Source organism: Somniosus microcephalus, chromosome 7 (assembly GCF_052327205.1).
Source record: "Somniosus microcephalus isolate GS21.2 chromosome 7, FLI_Smic_1.0, whole genome shotgun sequence".
Lineage (NCBI taxonomy): Eukaryota > Metazoa > Chordata > Chondrichthyes > Squaliformes > Somniosidae > Somniosus > Somniosus microcephalus.
In genome coordinates this window covers 164,768,664-164,787,443 of record NC_140993.1, presented here as the reverse complement: position 1 = coordinate 164,787,443, position 18,780 = coordinate 164,768,664, and the positions used below count along the sequence as shown (strand labels likewise).

The following is an 18,780-nucleotide window of genomic DNA, read 5'->3' as shown; positions in this document are numbered from 1 at the left end:
CTCGGCCCGTACCTTGGAAGCGTCTCTGAAGCTGTTGCTAAGCTACAGAGACGCTTTCCAGAGCCTGACTGTTTTTATAAAAAAAAATGCTAGGAGAAGAAAAAAAACCTAACCAAAACGGCTGCTGATTTCTGCCGTTAGATCGAGGTTTCCGAACATACAACCTCCGGATAAACCAAAGTTTCCTGTACTCTGTTTCTTGCATGTATGCTTTTAGATGTAACTTAGTATACATATTGCATTTATTTTAGTGTGAATGCTAGTTAATTAATAAAAGCAGAAATTGAGCATATCTATACAGTAACAAATAACGGAAGTGTTTCTGATGAATACCGTAATGCGACAGGGTTAAAAATGTGAGGTGGTATTGACGATAGCTCTTTGTTGCTGCATTTCAGGTTCGTTTGGTTATTGCAGAAAAGGGTCTAAAATGTGAGGAATATGACGTTAACCTACCATTAAGTGAGCACAATGAACCTTGGTTTATGCGTTTGAACCCAGCAGGAGAGGTGCCGGTATTAATTCATGGAGACAACATTATCTGCGAATCCACTCTCATCATTGACTACCTGGAGAACATCTTTGATGATGGTAACATTAAGGAAATAGTGTGTGTGCTCCCCCCACCACCCTTATTAGCTGATTTGCTTTCTTCCCCTAGCTCCTCACTGAGGGTACAAATGATCTTCCGCAGGTGGACAGCGAGTATCGGCAGGTTGTTTAATTGTGATAGCGTCAGAGCCAAGCCCTATCCTGTGGTCCACACATGCACACTTCTGGCAGAGGCTTCCCCTTCCTAACCACGTGGCATGAGGCCACTTGTAGCCTGCCACAATCTTGGCAGGTCCTAGAAGGGAACTATTAAAGACATTCAGTACTTGAGCCAATCACTACACAGAGTACTGATTGGTTCAAGTACTTGACCAGCTGAGGCATTGCAGGAATTCTATAAATTGGGGTTTTCAAGCACTGATCAAAGTGTGAAATTTTCAATCAAGACTTTAATGGAAAACAAATTTAACTTGTAATTGCAGTTACAAATATAAATTACAGAATCTATTCCATTTAAGTAAGTAATAGAGCCTGGAGCTACTGCAAAAACAGTAAGGTGTATGGAGGCTTATGTGGATGGGCTGTCTGTTGATGGCTTGACTTGGTTTGGCTCAGCTTCTAAAGTCTGATGGTATGAGTATCAACAATCCCACTTCTGATATAAATGTAGAGTACAACACCCCCTGCTGTAACAATGTGAGTGTTTCTATTTCCCACAGCAGTCTCCCCTATGGTTTCTCCAGGTGAGATTGACAACAATGCTGAGTTGAAGGCAGTTTTGTGCAATGCGTGCATTCCCATTGGGAGGGACATTCGAATCCTAAATATTAAGCAAGTGAATGATCAGGGAATTTAGAACTACATTTTTATCAGGCATCATTTTATTTGGCAAAATTAAAACTATTCATTGCATTCAGGAATCCATCACCAATTACAATATTTTTGATAATCTGATGTGATATTGAAGGCGTGGGAGGTATTTTGGGACCTATGAAGCAGTATCGATGTATTCATTTTTTTTTTTAAATGTGCAAATTTTCTAAGGGAAGTAACATAATGTAGAACTAGCATGATTCATAGAACTGAAGAAAGCATTTTAATTTCTGGTGTCCTTGGTACTGTATATACAAAAATAATCTTTTGGTGCAGAATTCAGCAGGCCAGGAGTGGGAACTCTAGCTCTTTTTTCACTCTACAGCCTGTGGATGTTAGTCAATTGCAATGCACCCACTGCTGCACTAACTGCTATCAACTAACTCGGCATGGACTAGGCATTGTTTCTGGGATCCCTCCCCTACTGCACAATACACTTAACCTCTGGGTCTACTATCGTACTCCTCAGTGCATTTAAACTCGGCTCCCTACCATACTACACAGTGCATTTAACCACTGAACTATTAAGAGAACCCATCTAATCTCTTACTTTGAACCAAGAAGAAATTATATCCTTGTGAAGGGTTTAAATTAGACTATATTTTTCAGATAAATCTCAGATGTCTCAGTTGAGCTGCTTTAGCACCATTGCTAGCTCTTTCATGTTTCTTGACAAGAAAGACTTGCATATATTTGTGATTTTGTTATTTCAAGTTGAATATAAATTGAAAATATGTCAGAGTATATGTACTTATTAGAATTTTACATATTTCTTTTAATTTCACATTTGAACATTTATTTTCACATTTTCATATTAAGTTAAGGGTTTATAAATTAGATTTTGATTTCCTGAATAAATTTACATATTTCTTTTGTCTCTTTCTTTACAGTTATTCCTTTTGTTACATCAAATCATAGTGATTTTGAACTAATGTACAATATATAGAGCTAGCAGACTCCACAGCTGGAATGTTTCAGTTTCTGAGGTAACATGTTCTGAGATATGTTTGTAATGTTCTGTTTCAATGTCTAACCAATTACTTCATGGAGATTAGAGATATTTGGTATAGTATGCATTCTTTGTTCAAAGCAATTTAGGGTTGAAATCATACTGAGATATTAAAATAAATGGATTACTGCCTCTGTTAAGTAGTAGACAAAAATTAACCAACATGAAATTCATTAGCACAGTGTGTATGTCCAATTCTTTGGTATTGGAATTTAGAAAAATCCAAGAACCATAAAAGGTTGTATCCTTGTTACGCTGTGTTTACTTGTAGCATAAATCTTACTGACATTCCCTTTGGAAGAGAAATGTCAAGTTTTTAAAAAAAAAAAAAAAAAAAAAAAAATTTGCCTGTAAAATTGCCCCATTTACTTTTCTCATCAATTTTCCTGCTTTAATAAGAGGTGCCCTTTGTGTATTTGTACTTTTAGCAAACATCCCCAAATTGATGCCAGAAGAAGGAAGCCTGTATTATCCACGAGTACAACATTATCGAGAACTACTAGACTATCTCCCTGTGGATGCCTATACCCATGGCTGTATTCTTCACCCAGAGTTAACTTTGGACTCCATGATTCCTGCATATGCAACCACTAGAATTCGTAGTAAGTAGAATCTACCATCCCAGTTGTGTTAGGGTAGATATTTGTTTTTCCCCTTTTGTTGCAATCCTAATTGGCTGACAATTCATAGGATTACATAGAATATACAGCACAGAAACAGGCCATTCGACCCAACCAGCCCATGCTGACATTTATGCTCCACTCGAGCCTCCTCCTGTCTTTCCTCATCTAACTATCAGCGCAACCCTCTATTCCCTTCTCCCTCATATGCTTATCTAGTTTCCCCCCCCCCCCCCCCCCCCTTAAATGCATCTATACTATTCGCCTCAACTACTTCCTGTGGTAGCGAGTTACACATTCTCACCAATCTGTATAAAGAAGTTCCTTCTGAATTCCCTATTTGATTTCTTGGTGACTATCTTATATTGATGGCCTCTAGTTTTGCTCTTCCCCACAAGTGGAAACACTCTCTGTATCTGCTCTATCAAAACATTTCATAATTTTACAGACCTCTATTGGGTTACACCTCAGCCTTCTCTTTTCAAGAGAAAAGGGACCCACCCTGTTCATCCTTTCCTTTCATTTCTGGTGTCCACCTTGTAAATCTTTTTTGCATCCTCTCCAGTGCTTCTCTATCCTTTTTATAATATGGCGACCAGAATTGTACGCAGTACTCTACAAATGTGGTCTAACCAAGGTTCAATACAAGTTTAACATAACTTCCCTACTTTTCAATTCAATCCCTCTAGAAATAAACCCTAGAGCTTGGTTTGCATTTTTTATGGCCTTGTTAACCTGTGTCACTACTTTTCAGCAAACTTAACAGTTTAAATATTTCTGTAGTTTGAATCTTGATGGGAACTACTACTTTTCTTGCAATGGTTTATTTTGTTGTGCCTTAAACCCAAATGGAGCTATGTTAAAATTTAGTGTTTACAAATGTCTTAAATTAATCTGCAGATGACAAAAGAGACCTATTTTGCACATTTTCACTAAACCAAGAGTGATGTTACATTATCCTCACATAGCATAAGAAAGGTGACTTAGGAAAGCTGCATATTTTAAAACATGTCGACCAATGTTCCCTGTAATTATTTTTGGCGTCGGGGCTGCGCGTAGCCATTCAAAATACCGTGTATGTGCAGTTTTTGTATTGAAAAGCCGGCTGCGTGATTTCGACCATGCAGCTTAATGGGAACATTGATGTGGACCCATTTTTGGTTTAACATGGGGCCACATGTTTTACATCTCACACGAAATTGTGAGGTGTGTAAATGATGCATCTTGGTCTCCTACATGAGAGACACCTGATGTTTGCGTTGCTTCATGGATAGGACAAGCTAATGCTAATGTAGACCCAGAGGCACCACTGTGGTTATTAGAATTTAGTGTCACATTGCCCCTGTGGCATGTATTGTCTCTTTTGGGAGTAGGTTATAAGAGATACAGAGCCAGATTTGTACCTGAGTATATTTTTGAAAAAAACAAAAAAAGCATGATGGTGGTAGGGTGCTACAATTGGCTCCAGTTTCTCTGGGCTAGAGGAGGAAAAAATCAGCCAGGAGTTTCCAATACTGCTTGTAATCCACTGATATCTGTTGTCAGGTGTGTGTGTACAAGTTGTGAATATTCATAGAATCATAGAAACTTACGGCACAGAAAGAGGCCACTCGACCCATCGTGTCTGCCAGCCGAAAGAATTATTCAGCCTAATCCCACTTTCCAGCTCTTGGTCTATAGCCTTGTAGGTTATGGCACTTCAAGTGCATATCCAAGTACTTTTTAAATGTGATGAGGGTTTCTGCCTCTACCACCCTTTCAGGCAGTGAGTTCCAGACCCCCACCACCCTTTGGGTTAAAAATGTTCTCCTCAACTCCCCTCTAATCCTTCTACCAATTACTTTAAATCTATGCCTCCTGGTTATTGACCTCTGCTAAGGGAAAATAGTCCTTCCTATCCACTCTATCTAGGCCCCTCATAATTTTATACACCTCAATCAAGTATCCCCTTAGCCTCTTCTGTTCCAAAGAAAATAACCCCAGCCTATCCAATTTTTCCTCATAGCTAAAATTCTCCCATCCTGGCAACATCCTCTCAAATCTCCTCTGCACCCTCTCTAGTGCAATCACACCTTTCCTGTAATGTGGTGGCCAGAACTGTACACCGTACTCTAGCTGTGGCCTAACTAGTGTTTTATACAGTTCAAGCATAACCTCCCTGCTCTTGTATTCTATGGCTCAGCTAGTATACCTTCTTAACCACCTTATCAACTTGTCCTGCTACCTCCAGGAATCTGTGGACATGCATTCCTAGGTCCCTCTGTTCCTCTACACTTCTCAGTATCTTACCATTTATTGTATATTCCCTTGCTTGTTAGCCCTCCCAAATGCATTACCTCACACTTCTCTGGATTGAATTCCATTTGCCACTTTTCTGCCCACCTGACCAGTCCATTGATATTTTCCTGCAGTCTACAGCTTTCTTCCTCACTATCAACCACACGGCCAATTTTTGTATCACCTACAAACTACTTAATCATGCCCCCTATAATGAAGTCAAAATCATTGATGTATATCACATAAAGCAAGGGACCTAGTAGTGAGCCCTGCAAAACTCCACTGGAAACCGCTTTCCAGTCACAAAAACATCTGTCGACCATTGCCACTGAGCCAATTTTGGATCCAACTTGCCACTTTCCCTTGGATCCCATGGGCTTTTACTTTTCTGATTGGTTAGAACAGGGTCAGGTCTTGCTGCAATTCACCTCCCACTCAAATAGTTTGCTGGTACTTGCTATCTAGGCCATGTGGCTGATATACTGACACCTGTGAAATCATACCCCAGCATGATCTAAAGGCTTCAAGAGAAGAGGGAAGAAAATTGGAGAAGGGATATACATTTTAAAAATGTACAGAAAGATGTTAGGGTTTCCAAAGATTCATGCTGCTTCCATGCATGTTTGAATTGGTGACTGCTGCAAGGTCTGGGAAGAAATGGCTTATTTAATATTTCTGTGCATCATAAAGCTGTTCCCTGCCTTGGCCTCAGTTGTAATTATTCAGTGGAATTTTAATGCTAAATATAATTGCAGCCATTATGGACAGAACTATTTAATGCAGCAGTATTAAAGCTGATGCCCAGTTTTTAAATGGTTCAACATGTCTAATTTTAAAAAAATCTAAAAGCTTGACTAATTATTGCAGTCTGGAATTACTAAATTGTTGTGAATTGCTACCTGAAAAATGTGTTACATTGAGAAATGACGAGTAACTTTTCAGTTTATTCAATTATAAAGAAGGGTTCTGTTAATTTTAATCTATGAATCGGATTTTGTGTTAGAAATAACAGTGAGCCTATCGGCGCTGACCGTTATTATGGAGTAAATCGGACAGCAACTTCTGGTGTTGGCACATGCACAGTTAAACGTGGAAATCCAGAATTGCTGTCTGATTTGCCCTGCTCCTCCACAAGCTTCGCTACACCAGTACCTCGCCGAGAGATTCGGCATTAAAAAATACATGCAATAACGTGAAGTTGCTGCTCTTGGCCACAAGTTACCCATTAAACACGCCAGAAAAAGTTAGGGCTGGTGCATTCAAGCGCAAATAAATTTTTAACTGCGTGATGAGTCTTAATTACTGTCAACTTCTCTGGCACTGAAAATGTAATTTTACAAGTGCGGAATCTCATTTTTTCAAAATTTAATTATTGGAGATTATAAATTTTTTTTAACTTTCTTTCTGTTTCTTATTTCGTTAATCCCATCTTTCTTTCCCTCTCTATTTTGCTTTCTGTACATGATTTTACATTGAATTAAATATTCTAATTTATACTTCATGGTTTAGGTACTCTGGGCAGCTATACAGTGAGCACTGTTCCTTTGACGCTGACCGCCTATTTCTTTTTAATCACACCTACATTTACGTTTTAATATACAATTTAACAATTACTGAAATTATTTTGGACAGTTTTATGATATAGATATATATGAATTAGTTTCTTAGTTTGTTCTTAAGACCAGAATTACTTGACTGCAGCTCTTCAGATTTTGGTAGTTTGTGCTGTAAAAGCCTTGCATTTCTCAAATTTACAGTAATAAATATTTCCAGAAAAAGTTTGCTTAATTTTCATTGCCCGGTAGAAATGGGCTTCTTGATAAATTGAGATTATCTCCTTTATTAAATTACTACATTCTAAATATTGTGGTAGAGAGTGTATTTGCTGTAACATTGACATACCCCCAGTACTATTACCAAAGGGAAACATAAGATGCTGTTGTGTGACCTATTCAGTGGGTGGTACTGTTTAAATTTTCACTGCTGTGTAGAGATTTTTTTTTGGAGAGGTTTAACAGATCAAAGAATCATAAGACATTTCCAAAGAAACATCAATATATTTATTGCTTCTATCATGAATTCAAAATCATCCTCATTTACAAATCTCTCCACAACCTATTTCATTCTAACTCTACAACTTGTTCCAGGCATGCCCTTTGATCCTCCAACTCTGGCATCCTGAGCAGCCTCCCCATCCCCTTCCTCTGGACTTCCATTGGTGACGGAGCCTTCAGCTGTCTTAGCTTTGCTTTGGAACTCTGTCACTAAACCACTCGCCTTGGCATCCAATTTCTTCAGTGAAGTGCCCTGGGGCATTTTCTATGCTAAAGAGGCTATATAAATGCAAGTTATTAGAACAAAAAGGCTGATAAATCAAATAATTGCAGAATGCAATTACATACTGTAAACCCGCTAAGTGTGTGAAAACTATTTAAGGTAGACACAATAGCTAATTATTCCAGGGTAGTTTTAGATTTGGGTACAGTTGAAATATGAAGGGCAATTATTAATATAGCTCTGATTTCAGGGAAGTATATCTGTTTTTCCTCTATTAGATCTGCAGTTATTTTGAAATTTGAATTGATCAGAATGTGGCCTATTGCAGATCACAAGGTTGATAAATGAGGTGGACCATTCAGTCCACCTAGGCTCATCCATCTAGCAATAACCTACAGTTCCAAATTCACAATATCCAACTGTTAAACGGTTTTTACTTTTGCACCCACTATCTCTAGTTCATATTCTCTCTTTTACTCTCTCCTTCATGCTTAATCATCATTACCACACTCTGGCTGTGTCCCACTCCAATACGGCCTCTTGCCGCTTCTGTATACTCAACCCCTCCCCCCTTTGCGGACTTTAAATAGGTCTCTCGTGTCAGCTCAAGCTTTGTCACACACACCCGTGTCTGTCTCTCCCTGGCTCTTGCTCTGTAGTTCCCAGCTCCATTCCTTACATCCCTCCTGCACTTTCTTATTTACTCACTGCCTAGCACTAAGGGCCAGTCTGGGACTGGAAGCAGCCTTATGCAAACTTATTTTGTAAATTTTGGCTGTCTCCTCAAATTCATTGCCCCTCATATTTTGGTATCATTTGTGAATTTGACCAGTTTGCCTTAAGCTCTGAATCCAAGTTGCTAATGCACGTTAGAAACTGGAGTCACCGTGCCAATCTCTAGGGGACACCATTTGGTTCTGCTAACTATCGTAAGAACTATTTGCTGCTTCAGCTATTTGATCCTGAGCAGAGCTTCTGACCTGATATATCCTTTCCATCACCAAGATCGTCTACTTACCTCCGTAGTGTCGCCCATCTCCATCCCTGTCTCAGCCCATCAGCTGCTGAAACCCTCATCCATGCCTTTGTTACCTCCAGACTTAACTATTCCAACGCACTCCTGGCTGGCCTCCCACCTTCCACCCTACGTAAACTTCAGCTAATCCAAAACTCTGCTGCCCGTATCCTAACTCTCACCAAGTCTGTTCATCCATCACCCCTGTGCTTGCTGACTACATTGGCTCCTGGTTAAGCAACGCCTCCAATTTAAAATTCTCATCCTTGTGTTCAAATTCTTCCATGGTCTCGCCCCGCCCTATCTCTGTAACCTCCTCCAGCCCTGCAACCCTCCAAGATCGCTGTGCTGCTCCAATTATGGCCTCTTGTGCAGCCCCGTTTCCCACCACCCCACCATTGGTGGCTGTGCCTTCAACTGCCTAAGCCATAAGTTCTGGAATTCCCTCCCTAAACCCCTCTGTCTCTCTTTCTTCCTTACCTCACCTGTCCTAATATATTTTTGTGGCTCGGTGTTGATTTTTTTTGCATAACGCTCCTACTAAGCGCCTTGACACATTTTACTATGTTAAAGATGCTATATAAATGCAAGTTGTTGTTGTTATCCATGCCCACTACTTTTAAGTGTAAATATTAGTCTATTGTGTGGAACTTTATCAAATTATTTTTGGAAATCTAAGTAAACCACCTTGTAGAAGTTTCCACTGTACAGGTGGGATATTTATTGGGATGGTTCTGAACTTGTCCTGTTTTATTGTTGTGGTCAGTGCAGTTTCAGATTTTTTTGATTCAATGTGCTGAAATGTAAAAAGCTGCATTATAGAAAATTAGTGATATGATTTTGAAATTCCAAATCCCAACTATTGAATTTGAATCCCATGTCCCTTCCCCCCACCTCTTCAAATCTAATGTGCACTTTCATTTACTATCAGGCCAAATTGGAAACACCGAATCTGAATTAAAGAAGCTTGCTCAGGAGCACCCAGAATTGCGTGAAGCATATTTAACAAAGCAGAAACAAATCAAGGTAAGTGCTTTTTATAATTAACTTAAATGTTTTTTCTTGATTTGTTTCTAGTGTTTGCATTACAGGTGTTACAATTTAAAAATCCATTTTAATGAAGTAAGTTTGCTAACAAAAAACAGTAACACAACCAAACTGATTTGCACTTCAAAAAATGCAAACCTGCAAATGTACCAAGGAAAAAAAATCTAAATATAAGATATCCCTGTCTTGAATAAAACCATTTGTTAATCGCCCAATTTTGAGCACTTTGCTTTCCACAACCACTGCTTTCCAAAATGAGACCACAAATGATCCTTTTTTTTGTCTGTTACTACTGTTTAGCTTGTAAATCAGCCTTTCAAAAACCTAGTTTGTAGCATTTCCAGCAATCTTATTCTTGAACAAGTATGTATTTTGGAACCAAAATCTGTTTCCATATTAATGCTGTATTGTCACAGGGAACACGATCCACTTGAAAATCCCCAAAAATGTAAAGTTCAATTACAAATGGTATCCATCCCTATTCCATCCCAAAAATCTTTTGAATATAAGATCTGTCTATAAATTATAACTCTTGCAGTTGGTGTACATCCACAGACCAAAATTTGTCTCCAGGGTGTGGGAAAGGTCCAGAGTGCAGGAAGCATGCTGATATGGCACAAATATCCCATTTGCTGAAAACACCACCTTATTCCCTGCCTCACTGTGAACAATACCAGGGAGATCCACTGGTTTTACTTAATTTAATCCCTTTGCCCCATCCACCACTCTTACTCTCCTTTTTAGACATTTACAGATTATTATTCAACCTATGTTCTCCTGTATATAAACCAAATTCCCTTTTTAATAGATTTTTCTATCTTCAGTCCAAGATACGGGACCATGATAATGTAAGCTACCTGAAAAAAATATTTCGTGAGCTGGAAAATGTTCTGGATCAGGTGGAGACTGAGCTACAGAGAAGGATTGAGGAAACTCCAGGTCTGTATCAAGTAAATTACCTTTACATGTGGACACTGTTTTGCTTTTGCTTTCAGTTTGTCCCTCATTCCATTATTCCTTTTTAGCTTGTCTTATGGCAATCATACCTCACCATGGCAGGAGCAGGCAACCTGCTGTCTCGGGGTTTTCTTTGCGGCGCTCCAGGATATCCTCAAGCGTATACTCAGCCTGAGGTGTCTTGTCTTCTGATTTTCTTCACCTCCTGTTGGGAAGCACCTCTCCATAATGGCCTGGCTGAGATCAGAAATCTATCACGTGGTAGGTTATGTGCAAGTGCCCGTCTCCGAATTGGAGGATGAGTGCACTACACTACTGCTTGTTCAGTATATGCATTTGAAATACTGTAATATGTCAGCAGAGGGTGAGAAACTTGGGTCTCAAACTAGTGACCTGAACTTAAATAAAGGCAATTACAAAGGTATGAAGACAGAGTTGGCTAAAGTGGACTGGGAAAATAGATTAAAGGGTAAGATGGTAGATAAGTAGTGGCAGACATTTAAGGAGATATTTCATAACTCTCAGCAAAGATATATTCCAGTGAGAAAGAAAGACTCGAGAAGAATGAACCATCCGTGGCTAACTAAGGAAGTTAAGGATGGTATCAAATTGAAAACAAAGGCATACGATGATGCGAAGATTAGTGGTAGGTCAAAGGATTGGGAAATTTTTAGAAACCAGCAAAGGACGACTATAAAAAAAATAATAGAGAAGATAGATTGAGAGTAAACTAGCAAGAAATATAAAAACAGACAGTAAGATCTTCTGCAGGTATATAAAAAGGAAGAGAGTAACTAAAGTAAATGTTGGTCCCTTAAGAAGATGAGACTGGGGAATTAATAATGGGGAACTGGCAGAGACATTGAACAAATATTTTGTATCGGTCTTCACAGTAGAAGACACTAAAAGTATCCCAGTAATAATAGATAATCAAGGGGCTATAGGGAGGGGGGAAACTTAAAACAATTACCATCACTAGAGAAAAAATACTAGTCCACCTTTAGTCCCATAAGTTTGTCTAGTCCCCAGGATTTGATGGCCTGCATCCTAGGATCTTAAAAGAAGTGGCTGCAGAGATAGTGGATGCATTGGTTGTAATCTACCAAAATTCCCTGGATTCTGGAGGGGTCCCAGCGTATTGGAAAACTGCAAATGTAACACCCCTATTCAAGAAAGGAGGGAGCCAGAAAGCAGGAAACTATAGGCCAGTTAGCCTAACATCTGTCATTGGGAAAATGCTGGAGCCCATTATTAAGGAAGTAGTAGCAGGACATTTAGAAAATCATAATACAGTAAGGAGAGTCAGCATGGTTTTATGAAAAGGAAATTATGTTTGACAAATTTGCTAGTGTTCTTTGAGGATGTAACGAGCAGGATGGATAAAGGGGAACCAGTAGATGTCGTGTATTTGGATTTCCAGAAGGCATTCGATAAGGTGCCACATAAAAGGTTACTGCACAAGATGGGAGCTCACGGGGTTGGGGGTAATATATTAGCATGGATAGAGGACTGGCTAACTAACAGGAAACAGAGAGCTGGGATAAATGGGTCACTTCCAGGTTGGCAAACTGTAACTAGTGGAGTGCCGCAGGGATCAGTGCTGGGGCCTCAGCTGTTTACAATCTATATTAATGACTTGGATGAAGGGACCGAGTGTAATGTAGCCAAATTTGCTGATGATCCAAAGATAGGTAGGAAAACAAGTTGTGAAGAGGACACAATAAATCTGCAAAGGGATATAGATAGGTTAAGTGAGTGGGTGAAAATTTGGCAGATGGAGCATAATGTGGGAAAATGTGAGGTTATCCACTTTGGTAGGAAAAATAAAAAAGCAAATTATTATTTAAATGGAGGGAGACTACAAAATGCTGCAGTAGAGGGATCTGGGGGTCCTTGTACATGAAACACAAAGTTAGCATGCAGGTACAGCAAGTAATTAGGAAGGCAAATAGAATGTTGGCCTTTATTGCAAGAGGGCTGGAGTATAAAAGTAGGGAAGTTTTGCTACAACTGTACAGGGCATTGGTGAGACCACACCTAGAGTACGGCGTACAGTTTTGGTCTCCTTATTTAAGGAGGGATATACTTGCATTGGAGGCAGTTCAGAGAAGGTTCCCTATTTAATTCCTGAGATGAAGGGGTTGTCTTCTGAAGAAAGGTTGAACATGTTGGGCCTATATTCATTGGAGTTTAGAAGAATGAGAGGTGATCTTAATGAAACATAAGATTCCGAGGGGGCTTGACAGGGTAGATGCAGGGAGGATGTTTCCCCTTGTGGGGGAATCTAGAACTAGGGTGTGTAGTTTCAGAATAAGGGTTCGCCCATTTAAAATGGAGATGAGGAATTTCTTCTGAGTTGTGAATCTTTGGAATTCTCTATGCCAGAGAGCTGTGAAGGCTGGGTCATTGAATATATTTAAGGTGAAGATGGACAGATTTTTGAACGATAAGGGAGTCGAGGGTTATGGGCAGCGGGCAGGAAAGTGGAGTTGAGGCTAAGACCAGATCACCCATGATCTTATCGAATGGTGGAGCAGGCTTGAGGGGTCAAATGGCCTACTCCTCCTCCTATTTCTTATGTTTTTATGTTTAGAGATTTCAGCCTCCATGTTCCTGTGCTGTGGAACTCTTTTTTTCTAAATCCTTCTGTCTTGCCACCTCTCTCCTCGCCTTCAGTCATTGTCCATAACTTTGCTCACAGTTCCTGCTTGGTGTCCTCCAATCTCTTATGAAGTGCTTTGGGATTTTTTTAATACATATGGTGCTATATAAATTTAAGTTTTTGTTGTGTTCATGAATTTTATGATTTGACCCTAGTTTAAAAGTTTTTCTGCTTGGTGAGATTAGACTGAAAAAGCTAAAGCTGTTTCCTCCAGTGCCTCTTATGCATTTTTTGTTGGGTGGTTGCAGGAAAAACTTGCAGTTCCATAATGCTGCAGCAACTCAATTAAGTCATTTTGTATTGGAAGATGCAAGCACTTTTATATAAAAAAAATTCCAATTTTGTCTGCTCAACTGTTCACTGGGGTACGGTTCTGCAGAAGCCGGTTACATTGTCCCTCTCTCATGTGAGTGAATGTCTGCAGGTCATTTGACCATGAGGGACATCACAGCTAAGTCTCATCCTTGCCCAGCATCCATATTTGCATACTTTCAGTAGAGGTTGCTAGGTACAGGAAACTCTCTTTTTACCGGCACCTAAATAACCAGAAATCTCTCTTAACTGGCAAAATTCAGGAGTAGGTTCAGGTAAGTTTTACTTCATATTAGTGGCCGTGTAACCGGGGTTCCTGCACCTGTTGCCATGCAACAAGGAGGACGCCTGGATCTGTGGCTGTGTAACCGGGGTTCCTGCACCTGTTGCCATGCAACAGGGACACTTGAATCTGTGGCCGTGTACGGGGCTCTCGTACCTTAGTAAGTATACCTCTCTGTAATCCGGACTTTTTGATCAACTGGCACCACGCCGGTCCCGGATAAAAAAAGAGTTTCCTGTCGTGATTAGGAGTAGGAACCCTGGCTGAATTTTCTCTTCACTGATGTGGGTTACTGAGGCCAATTATAGTGCCTGTACTGCATCCCAATTGGGATTTGCTAATTTAACGCACATGTTGAAGTTGAGAGCCTCCTGGTCTGAATCTCACAGCGACTCATATGGTAAACATACTAAGTTATCGCGGAACTCTATTATCTACAAATCGGAGTTAAATGCTACAGTTATACCCTGGTGGAAGCTTGTACTTCAAATCAGTAAGATGAATGTTTTTGGGAGTCCCATAGCATTTAAATAATTTTTTTGCTATCTTAAAAGTCATGTGTTCAATTTCTACAATGTCTGATTAAATCCTAAGCTAGTGGTGGTAGTAGTTCAGCATTGGATTCTAAACATTGGAGTGACAGTTCAAATTTCAGCCTCAACTTGTATTTGTAAATGTTTGGGCTAGTGCTGGGGTTATTGAGACCTCCTGGAAGGAAACCACTTTTGTTCATTTGCCGTATATCTTTATATTTGGGTTAATTTAATTGTCAGAATTCAATAGCAACCATGCTGAGTATTTGGTATTTTTTTTTGTTTGGCCCTAATTCTTAGGTGTTTGGGAACTTCTAGGGCACGGGCCTGCAGGCTCATCAAACTACTCCTGGAACTTGCCATCTCTTACCTTGTGAAATTTCACTAGTGTGTGCTCTGTAACATTAGTATATGCTCCATTTTGAGGACGGGGAGGAAAAATTAGCATCAATACTTATGTCAAACCATCTGTTGGCTGATTAACTGAATGGTAATGTTGATTGTGAAGTATATGATCCACATGACCCTTCCCAGCTGAAGTAGGTAGTCTGGTCTCGGAAGGTACAGGAAACTTTCAATTTACCGGCACCTAAATAACCGGAAATCTTGGTTAACCGGCAAAATTCAGGAGTAGGTTCAGGTAAGTTTTACTTCATATTACTTACCTTCCTCGATCTGTTGCTGTGCAATTGGGTGTGGCTGCAGCTGCTGCTAAGCTAGAGACACTTGGAACTTGTGGCCATTGTTCGGCACCTGTTGCTAAGCAACAGGGTTTGTTGCTTTATACGGAGCTCTCAGCTCTCCGTATCTTTTACTATAGCTCTCGGTTATCTGGAATTTTTGATGAACTGGCACCATGTCAGTCCCGTCGGTGCTGGATTAAAAAAAAAAAAAAAAAAAGTTTCCTGTAGCACATTTGGCCAGAAATTAGGAAAAAGTGGACAATTAAATAAAATCTAAAATGGGCTTTTAAAAAAAAAAACCAAAAAACCCTGTATTTCTGGTGTTACAAGCTATATTAAAAAAATGAATTCTGAAAATCAGCTGGAATCTTTGTTTTATTGATCAGTACCTTTATTGGCAGGAAGATTTGCAATGGTTGAATCATAAAGCAACTTGTTTTGTCTTGTAATAATTTGTAGTAAATATTAAAGTAATACAGCTTGCAATATATGGTAATTAATGGAAATATTGATGAGCTTCTTTTTCTTGAACAGAAGAAGGACATCAGCCATGGCTCTGTGGTGAGTTCTTTAGCCTTGCAGATGTATCTCTCAGTGTAACATTGCATCGGCTGAAGTTTCTTGGACTTGCCAGAAAATACTGGGGAAATGGAAAACGACCAAATTTAGAATCGTATTATGATCGTGTGTTACAGCAAAGGACTTTCCGAAAGGTCTTGGGGAATGTGAACAACATTTTACTATCGGCAGTACTGCCTACTGCTTTTCGGGTTGCTAAAAAACGCGCTCCCTCATTTTTGGGAGCTAGTTTTATAGTGAGCCTGCTGGGAGGAATAGGGTATTTCGCTTTCTTGTTCCTTAAAAAGAGACTGTCATAGATTTTTTTCACCATGAGCTTAATATGTAATTCTCCAAGAATTTGATTAAGAGCTGTGGTTTCTACAATCTCATTGCAGTTATCAAGCTAAAATATAGCTGAATAAAGACAGTTGCAGTAACTTGTTCTATTAATAAAGAAACTTACTGTCTCTTCAGTTTATTTTCAAAGACAGCAAGTTTGCATAATGTGGAAATTTTAAAGAAATGTGTGCACAATGCAACCCATTTATTAGAAAAATTAAAAAACTCATCTGTTCACTTTTATATTCCAACCCATTCTAGGTAGTAGACTATGCTGTCGCGTTCTAATGTTTCTGGGTTACTGCACGTTAACAAATCTATAATGCACCTGAATAATCTTCAGTCTAGATGTGAATCCCTTGGGTTCAAAGGTTAATCAAAAATCTATTCTCTAACCTTTACGTACCGAACTACTAGTCACGCGTCATTCTTTTGTGTCTAGCCTCTTACTATACCATGAATATGTAAGTTTGTCTACGCTGCACAATCTAGTTAGAGGTGGTGAGCACTGTGTTGATCTTTACAGGCTGTTTGTGTTACCTTGGGAATACAATTTCTATGTCAAATAGTCTTGTGCTTAAATAAAGGAATAAAAAGAACAACTGTGTAATACACTTTTTTTTAAAATATAGATACTGTTTTGGAAGTTTAGAATGGTAAAGTTTAACATTTACCTTCACCTGGTAACAGCTTTCAATATTTATTTCTTGGATGTATAAAAACATCATGATGGGCAAAAGATCAAAGAACGAAGGGTGATCGACCTGAAACGTTAACTCTGTTTCTCTCTCTACAGATGCTGCCTGACCTGCTGAGTGTTTCCAGCATTTTCTGTTTTCATTTGAAACATTCAGTGAAGCCCTTGCCATAAATAATTCATATAAGAGTAGGAAACTCCTTTGGGAAGTATTTGCCAACTTTCCTTTATTTGTTTATCATCCATACATCTTTAGGATAGTTCCACCATTCACCAGGAAGCAATATCATACAGGAAGTGCTTCAATAAAGTGTTCTGCTCCCAGAAGTCATGAACTGTATGATCTTTCCCTTTATCCATAATGCTTAAAAGGGACAAAGCAGATCATTCCCCATATCTTCTCTTCCCCTCCCATTGATTGCTGCTGAGCTAACTGATGCTTTCCCAGTAGAAAAATTCCAAATAATCCATTTAAAAAAGCTGCTTAGTATTTTTTGGTCAATGAGAGGGACACCGTGCCGGGGAACAGCACACTTTCCCATTTTGGGTATCCAGTGTTGATGTCACGCAAATCCTGGTCAGGTGTACTGCCAGATGCTCATTCTACGCTGCCTGAACAGCATTCTCCTGCCCCAACTTGAAAAGAGTGACATCTGTTCCAATTTTAATTTTTACACTGCTTAAACTTAATTCACATTTGTAGCCTCAGTGAAATTTCCAATTTGTGCTTCTTAACCAGTTCTCAATTAGAATGGGTCATGGCTACACGCTCCTTTTTTATTGACTCATCTCTTTTAATATGGAGTTTTAATTATCCTAATTGACTTTTAAATGATTTCCCAGATGGTGAGTTAGAAATCATGCCAGTTATGTTGAGAGCAAACTGAGCAGAAGCTAGGTGCATCTTGAGGGAGAGGGTTGGAAAATCATTATCTGAATCACTGTGCTAATCTCCCTCACCTCTTGTATAGAATATATCCGTCAGGCCTTGGAATATTGAGATGGATGCATTCTAGCTCCTGTATTAAGGAAGTTTTATGTGTGTTGCATTTTTGTGTTTTTAAGCTATATACTCCCCTTTGGTTCACTGTCCCATACCACTCCTGGAAGTGTCCATTACAAGCTAGAGTGCCTTTACCTGCCCAGTATCTAGGCAAATGTGGCATGAGCAAGGAATCAAATAGCTGTGTCTCAGTACTCAGGCTTACAAGGATTTATCTAATGCTCCCATATGATTTCCTTGACTTCAGTAGTTGGATGCTCAGGCTATAAGCCAATAGACATTTATTCAACATTAAACAGGTAAATGAACAGTAGTCAGTAGGAACAGTATATTTACAAACTATTATTCTACTCAGTGTCAAAATAGTAAAGATTTTTCTGCCCTAACCCTCAACATAATATTCACCCTTGAAACATGGTTGTTACTTGCGTGGCTATCTGTATCACAGAGCTGCGTTATTAGCTTTGTGCTGCTTGCGGCCTCAGGCTGACTGTTGTCTGATTACAACGCAGCCAAGATATAACTCTAAATTTCTTTAGCGGTATTCCAGAACAAAGGGCATTAAAGTGGGCATTTCCTAACTCCATTTAAGTGACTGAAAGTTCACAGGATTCAAAACCACATTTGTGTGCACAATCAGCTTTTCAACAAATAGCCCCACAGGATGCTTGTAATTGAATGGAATGGCTTGATCCATTTAAAGACTTTGTAAGATCACAGAATCACAGAAACCCCACAGTGCAGATAGAGGCCATTTCGGATGGGTCCCATCCAATGACACTAGTGATTTTTTATAGTTGCAGATGCCTAGTAATAGATTTTTTTTAAATAGCAAGCCAAGAAGTGTCAGTAGGAGAGCATTTTGGTGACAGTGACCATAATTTGGTGAGATTTAAGGTGGTCATGGAAAAGGGCAAAGATGGATCAGAAATAAAGGTTCTAAATTGGGGGAAGGCTGATTTTAATATGGTAAGGCAGGATCTGGCCAAAGTGGACTGGGATCAGCTACTTGTAGGAAAATCCACATCAGAGCAGTGGGAGTCTTTCAGAAAGAAAATAGATAGTACAACGCCAACATGT

At 39.4% G+C, this 18,780-nt stretch overlaps 1 protein-coding gene across 2 annotated transcripts in view; it reads left to right on the top strand.

The window, feature by feature from the left end:
* Positions 1–16,602, top strand: part of gdap1 (ganglioside induced differentiation associated protein 1) — a 28,737-nt gene extending 12,135 nt beyond the window's left edge. The window contains exons 2-6 of one of the 2 annotated variants that reach the window (XM_085993184.1): positions 399–591; positions 2,863–3,036; positions 9,555–9,649; positions 10,495–10,609; positions 15,635–16,602. In XM_085993184.1, the coding sequence (XP_085849310.1) occupies positions 399–591; positions 2,863–3,036; positions 9,555–9,649; positions 10,495–10,609; positions 15,635–15,978 (921 nt within the window). In that variant the 3' untranslated portion in view covers positions 15,979–16,602. Of the gene's footprint in view, positions 1–398; positions 592–2,315; positions 2,412–2,862; positions 3,037–9,554; positions 9,650–10,494; positions 10,610–15,634 lie in introns of both variants that reach the window. The other variant, XM_085993185.1, reaches the window with a different exon arrangement.
* The last annotated feature ends 2,178 nt before the right edge of the window (positions 16,603–18,780 follow it).